Source organism: Mangifera indica, chromosome 4 (genome assembly GCF_011075055.1).
Source record: "Mangifera indica cultivar Alphonso chromosome 4, CATAS_Mindica_2.1, whole genome shotgun sequence".
Classification (NCBI taxonomy): Eukaryota; Viridiplantae; Streptophyta; class Magnoliopsida; order Sapindales; family Anacardiaceae; genus Mangifera; species Mangifera indica.
The window spans coordinates 8414096-8421079 of record NC_058140.1 but is presented as its reverse complement, the minus strand read 5'-3'; the positions used below and the strand labels follow the sequence as shown (position 1 = coordinate 8421079).

At 31.7% G+C, this 6984-nt stretch overlaps 1 protein-coding gene across 2 annotated transcripts; it reads left to right on the top strand.

The window, feature by feature from the left end:
- Positions 1 to 2835: 2835 nt before the first annotated feature.
- Positions 2836 to 6078, top strand: LOC123214807 (tobamovirus multiplication protein 1-like). 2 transcript variants are annotated; one of them, XM_044634802.1, is made up of 11 exons: positions 2836 to 3086; positions 3777 to 3867; positions 3949 to 4001; positions 4545 to 4637; positions 4724 to 4795; positions 4897 to 4969; positions 5092 to 5137; positions 5228 to 5291; positions 5414 to 5467; positions 5552 to 5629; positions 5849 to 6078. In XM_044634802.1, exons 1-11 carry the CDS (start codon positions 2928 to 2930, stop codon positions 5939 to 5941), a joined length of 876 nt encoding a protein of 291 aa, XP_044490737.1. In that variant the 5' UTR covers positions 2836 to 2927; the 3' UTR covers positions 5942 to 6078. The 2 variants fall into 2 exon arrangements, with proteins under 2 accessions (XP_044490737.1, XP_044490738.1); XM_044634803.1 differs by having other exon boundaries at positions 2891 to 3086; positions 3777 to 3833.
- Positions 6079 to 6984: the final 906 nt, after the last annotated feature.

Here is a 6984-nt window from a genome sequence, read left to right as displayed (position 1 = left end):
TAAGAAACCATTCTCTAAGATTCCTATCTAGGATGACTATATTAAACTTAATGGAAACATCTGAATCTAAAAATTGTAACAAAAGTTGTATACTAGGTTGATCAGTTAGGATGGAATACAAAAATTTGACAAATTAACCATGTGAGCCATCTTTTTGTTTCACTACACCAATTGTATCGTAACTTGGCTTTACTTCGAGCAGACACCTTATTGCAAGTTTGATATCCTATTATAGATGGTGTAGTGATTGTATACTCACAGTGCCCTTTCGTAATGATCCTATGATGTCTAGCATGCATGCATAGCTCACTCTTACTTCCATCTAATAATATATCTTTTACCCCACTATGATTGAACTCTTAGGTAGGTGGGTAACTACTACGTACCTGAAATCTCTATGTTGTTACTTAGGACGACCCATAAATGTCTAGCCTAGTTCCCTTACTCATTTCTTTCTCCCACCCTAAATATACGAGCGTGTGGCTCTTGACACACGAGGTTGTGTCTCTTTACTTTACTCGCACATGGCTACCTTCCTGTGGCTTATTCTCGTGTGCTACTATTTTTAAATACATGACGTGTATCTTATCTCACACAGATATTTTTAAGTAATTATTTCACTTTCCCTTTCTATTCCCTTCTCGATTACATTATTTTTTTATAGGTATTCTAGTCATTTCACCCCATATATAGTCGTGTTTAAGCTATACATAAGAAGTTCTTGTGTCCTAATTGACCGTTCACTAGTCAACGAAGTTTAATTGCCATCAGAACGCTGAAAAAAGTTAATTGGATTTGAGCTACGCGCACATGGGTATGTGTCCTATACCACACGATTGTGTGTCATGTTCAAAATGTAGAAAATGTCAAGAATTTAACCCTAAATTGATCCTTACAATGTCTTCCTTTTTACTAGTAATACCATTACTCATCCATATAATCTTAACACTCAAAAGGCCAACAAAGATTGAAACTAGTGATTCTTTTAGCTTCCATTTTCGCTCCGAGAAGGCTTGAATATGTCCAAAACATCTAAAACATTATTCAAATTGCAAAAAATAAGATCAAACTATCAAAAATAAATAAAACTTAAAAAATTTGACAAAATAAAACATAAATTCACTTTAAAGGCATACTATTATAACTCTATTTGTGTGTATTTCATACACACATGAGATAGTAACTTGAGAAGTGACCATCTATAGAAGTGATTTCCCATGCCTTGATTAGCAAATAAAAATCCCTCACCCATATAACATAACCCTTCAGGTGGCACTCCTTTCATGTCATCAGCCCACAATGGAAAACAATTACTTCATACCTAATAAGTTTTCAATTGTTATATTATCCTTTAAATGTAACTTATTAGAAAGTTATTAGCTAAATTTGAATTTTGAATGTAATTGATAACTATGTAACCGCCCTCCTTTATCCTTTCAATAAAAAGTGATTACTAAAAGAGCGGGAGATGTACCAATAAGCATAAGAAAGTAGAGACTTGATACTTAGGATTAGACTAGTTTTATCCTAAGTTAGGTGAAGACAACTTTAAAAAATCTAACAATTCTCTCTAGAACTCTTATCCTCAATTAAGTCCTTTGTGGGACACTTTCATGTAATTTTTATACACATACTTTACTGGAGAACTCTCTTGAAGTCACTAATACTATAACTATTCACATAAGCTCCCAAGCAATTGGTTGAATCAAATTTTTAACAACTTCATGTCTAATTCTTTATTTGCATTTAATTTACAATGATAGATATTATGATTTACCAACAGATTATCATCGTTGCTACTATAGTATATCTTAGTGGCAAAACTAGAATGGTCAGTTGATCCTCCTTAATTTTGAAAGATTTTTGGTTTAGTATATGTAAAAAATAAGTATAATCATTAAAAGATTCTTTGAACTCCTAGATTTTATTGTTTCTTTATCGACTCCCAACATATTTTACTTTTACATCACTTTAATCCCTTTAAATTTTATTTTTGAGTCTATTATTGTCGTATTTGATAACAAAAAATCTCATCACTAATAAATCAACCGATGGAAATGTAATATCATACTGCTTTTGTATAATTATTTCTTGTCTACTGTTAAAATAAATGAAATAAAAAAATAACTTTATTAAATACAATTTCTAAGTTCTTCCTGGTGCCTATTTATTATTTGTAATGGTCTTGATATTACAGCAAATGATTTTATATTTGGATCAAATATTTATCCGATAAATGGGTTGGTTTGGATTGATTAATAGTCAAATCGATTAACCGTAGTTGAACCAATATATTATTTAAATAAAATTTCTAAATAATATTAAACATTTTTACCTATTTAATTATGAAATATTGAATATGAATGAAATTTTGTAGTTGATGGTGTCAAGTTGACATAAGTGTGCAGGTTTGAAGGGAATAATGTCTGTGGTCAAATATCAAATTTAAGATTTTTGTTTGACTTCAATATCGAATAAAATTTAACTTGAGCTTGACTCAATACTGTAGTTAAATTTTTACTCAAATTATTTTAAATTAAACCAAACTCAAATAGTTTTGAAACAAGCTTGTCAAACTCGAACCTAAATCTGAGCTTTATTTTTTTAAACATAATAAAGTTGGACCTAACCCTTCAACTCAACTCAATTCTCCCTAGCCTTATCCTTGTTCTCATAATAACTAAATATTAATTTAAGTGACATTATTAGTTTAGCCAGGTTGAAAAGAGCAAAGCAAAGCATGTCCGTTGCGCAATTAACGAATATGCCACGAAGTAGTTTTTGTTGGTTCAAAACTCACATTAAATTTACACCTGGCCTCCTTTCCTTCTATGTGTCTTCTCTTTCTCTCCACGTAAACATCAATAAACTCATCTCTCTCTTTTGTAAGTCTTCTGTTTGCTTTTCCATTGTTGTTCAGGTTCATCATGAAGAGGTCCTGGCTTATGGAGATGATAGAGACTGAAAAGAGCAATATTATTTATAATAATGTTAATGCAACAGGATATTCTAAATCGGAGGAATGGCAGAAAAGCGTTTACTATACGTTATGTGGTTCATATGCTTTTGTCTCTCTTGTTGCACTGGTACGTATCCACTTCATCTTAATTTTAAGGTATTATCTCATGATAATATTATAATCAGAAATTTATAATGCCCCTTTTAGAAAAATATGGTCTTATTCATAGAAATTCACCCTTTATTCTCTTTTCGCATATGTTATAACATGGGAAATTTTAACGAGATTTAAAGGGTTGAAATGGGTTCATTAATTTCTTGATTAGAAGCCCATTGAACCATCTCATCTTGTGCGTTTAGGCAGGTCAAGTTTGATCTCGTATTTAGCCACTTAGTCATATTATAATTTACGAAACCATGAGCTTGTATGCTGCATATATCTAAATTTTTGAGTTTTTTTTTTTTTTTCCCCATCTCTACTGAAATTGAAAGTTTGGCTGTTAGCTTTATTGAGAGGACTCTTCTGGTACAAAAAGTACTGTGTTTTGCATATTTGACATATGAATTATCAGGGATTTTAATTCCATAATTAGACCGCATTGAAATTTTCGAGGACCTGGAAACTTATCACCTCGTCTCTAACTGCTTAAAGAGTACCTCTATTTCTCAATTTATGCAATCTTCTGGAATTGTGATTTATTAATACTTTGGTATGATATATCAAGTGTGAGTACTTTTGCAGAAAATCTAATTATTAGTCACTGGATTTAACAGAAATGGGATATGACGGAAGAAATGTTTATGTTTATGTTTTTCAGGTACAACTTTTGCGTATTCAATTGAGAGTACCAAATTATGGGTGGACAACGCAAAAGGTTTTCCACTTAATGAATTTTCTTGTGAATGGATGTAAGGATTGTATATCATTTTATCATAATTTATTCTGAATCTATCAAATCAACTTAGTAAAATTCAAATTCATTTTCACAGTGAGGGCTATCCTCTTCTGTATGTACAGGAGTGTGTATCTTTTAAGGCCAAAGGTATGTTTCTTTTACAGAATTGTGGTGATCTAAACTTCATTTCTTTCTGAAAGAGTAAGTATTCAATGTTCGACTATTAGCATCCGCCTATTAGGAATCAATGTTGGTCCGTTGGAACTTTTGAGGGAGGAATTTGGGGTATGAACAACAAATAATTCAGAAATATATGTTAATGTAATACTTGTAAATGGTTAAAAAGTCTTAAAATCCAGATTTAGAAATCAATAAAGTGACCAATGGTTGATATAAAAATGTTTGTGCATTCTACTTAGGCAAATGCTGATCATTTTTCTGTTTGTATGATATGTGAAAATGGATTTTTATTTTATAACACCCTGATAATAGTTGTTAGAATTTTAGCTTCTGTGTATGTCGATGCATATGAACTTCTGTAAATTGCCATTTGTGCGGATAAACATCTGCATTTTCTTAAAAATTGGGACACATATGAGTTAATTATGTTGTCAATCTTTGGCCGAGTTGCCAAACGTATCAGCTTATTTTTGTTCAGTTGCACTGACTTAAAATGCCAACCTCCTACAGGCACTTGAAATGGTTCTTCTTGATCTTCCCACCCTTCTATTTTTTTCAACATATACGTTACTTGTGTTGTTCTGGGCTGAGATATATCACCAGGTACACAACTTAGCAACAAATCCTTAACTGTTTAATACTTAATAAGCTAAATTCATATTGATGGTAACATATTATTATTGTTTTAGGCAAGGAGCATGCCCACGGATAAACTTAGACCTGCATATTATATCGTAAATGGATTCGTATACACCGCACAGGCAAGCATAATTTCAACTCGATCTTTATTATTCATAATCTTTCCACCAGGAAATTTCCAGATTTTGTTTCAATTGTATCTTCATTGTGTTATGATAAATAGATGTGCCTCTGGATTTATGTAAGATTAAGCGAAAGTCATGTTTCTTTGGAAGTCGCTAAACTCTTTCTTTCAGGTGAATGTTGAAATTTCCATTTCACTTAAATTATTTAACTGGCACAAAGTATAATAAGAAGCAATGTTGCATTTTCTTTGCTAGTAATTAAATTGTAATTTGATTTTGAATTCTTTCCACAGTTATTTCCTTCTCTGCAGCATTGGGTTTCTTAATATATGGTGGCAGGTAATGTCTGTTTAGACTAGCTAGAATGACAGTCATCAAGTTTCATGCGAAAATTTTGCAACTAATATCAAACTTCTCGATGTATTTTAGATTGTTTGTCATGCTGAGACGCTTCCCCATTGAATCCAGGGGTCGTCAAAAGAAGCTATATGAGGTTTGTACCTAAGATTTTCTTTAACTTGAATTTATGGATTGTGTGCCAAAGTTTTGGAAGCAGTTAAATTCGCTTGGCATGTATAAAAGAGCTTGACTTTGTCATTATTTTACATTGGGCAGGTCAGCTTTGTGACAGGAATTTGCTGTACCTGTTTCCTAATAAGATGTATTATGGTAAGACTCTAAAACATTAACGTGTTACTAAATGTCCTTTCTATTATGAATGATGGCATGTCTGTTTGTTTTTATATGTTTTAGGTTGCTTTATCAGCCTTAAACAAGAAAGCTGACCTCGACGTCCTAGATCATCCACTGCTGAATCTTCTCTATTACATGGCAAGTCTGTACCCTCTGTTTTTCCATTGCTTTCGTAACAAGGTTAATTATCCTTATTCTTATCGCAGAGGGAAACGAAATCTTTACATGGAAGAAATTACGTGAAATATTCATGATTTTGAAATTTGGGAGAAGAAATCGAAGTAATTTGTGCTCAAAGTTAAAAATTTCAAGAATATTTTTTATTTATATATATATGATTTTTGTTTTGTTTGACAGCTTGTAGAAATAATCCCCTCTGCTTTAGTGCTATTCATCCTGAGGAAGCTGCCTCCACGGAGAGTTTCGGATCAGTATCAACCCATCCAATGAGCACATGATTGTTCAGCTCTAGCTCCAGCTTTCAGCTTCAGATTTTTTGTCATTTCTCTTTCCATGTACATTCATTCAGCTAATACTACTGTTTCTTCAAATTAATTAGCAAAGAAACATACATTTTTTCATTATTATCATTATATTTTTATTTTCACGAGAACATTCGTTTATCATTTATGAAAAAGAATATATGCAATCAATCTTATGATTTGATGCTGAAATGTTTTAAGTAGGTTATCGAGGAAAATATGGGATAAAGATTTTTTTTTTTTTTCAAAATTGAAAGTGAAAATTTTGAAATTTTGAGTTTCTAAGTCAGGACTAGAAGTTCTTAGACTATTTTATTCAAAATATATCATAATGTATTTAAAATGTACATGTTCATATGACATAACACTGATTGTGTTATTCAGTTATCATCGCAATGTCAAACTTAATAAAGAGACAGTCTGCTGATTTGAGACTTGATGGAAAATTTATATCTGATGGGCACTTGACACAATCTTACATTTAATGTTCTTGAGTCTTTGTGAAGTAATGGAGGAACGAAATAAATCGTCTGAGCAAGACCAATCGTAAAAATTTTCATCCACCGCCATAGCCACGAGGACATGAGAACCACATATGTGGATATAGAAAATCCACTTGAATTATGGAAAAAATTTGAAAGAACTATTTTGTCACTCTGGTAGGCCACATACGATTGGTTTCACTTATGCTTAAACAACTACAAAACTATCGTGAGTATTATTTGATACGCACAACTCATGCCACTTCATGCCAACCCAAATGGACAAATATAACATAAAATATTTTGTGTATATTTCAGTGTATTATATATAACTTATATCTTCGACCATCTTTGATACCGTATCAAATCCAATCATATATAACCCTTATACGTACTATTTATCTAAAAAGTAAATATTAATAAAACAAGTATTGCAGCCCTAGTATTGTTTCCATCGATTCATTATTTTGCCTTATTCAAAATTGTATCCACATTATGATTATGCAGAAGATAATTACTGAAGAGAGCA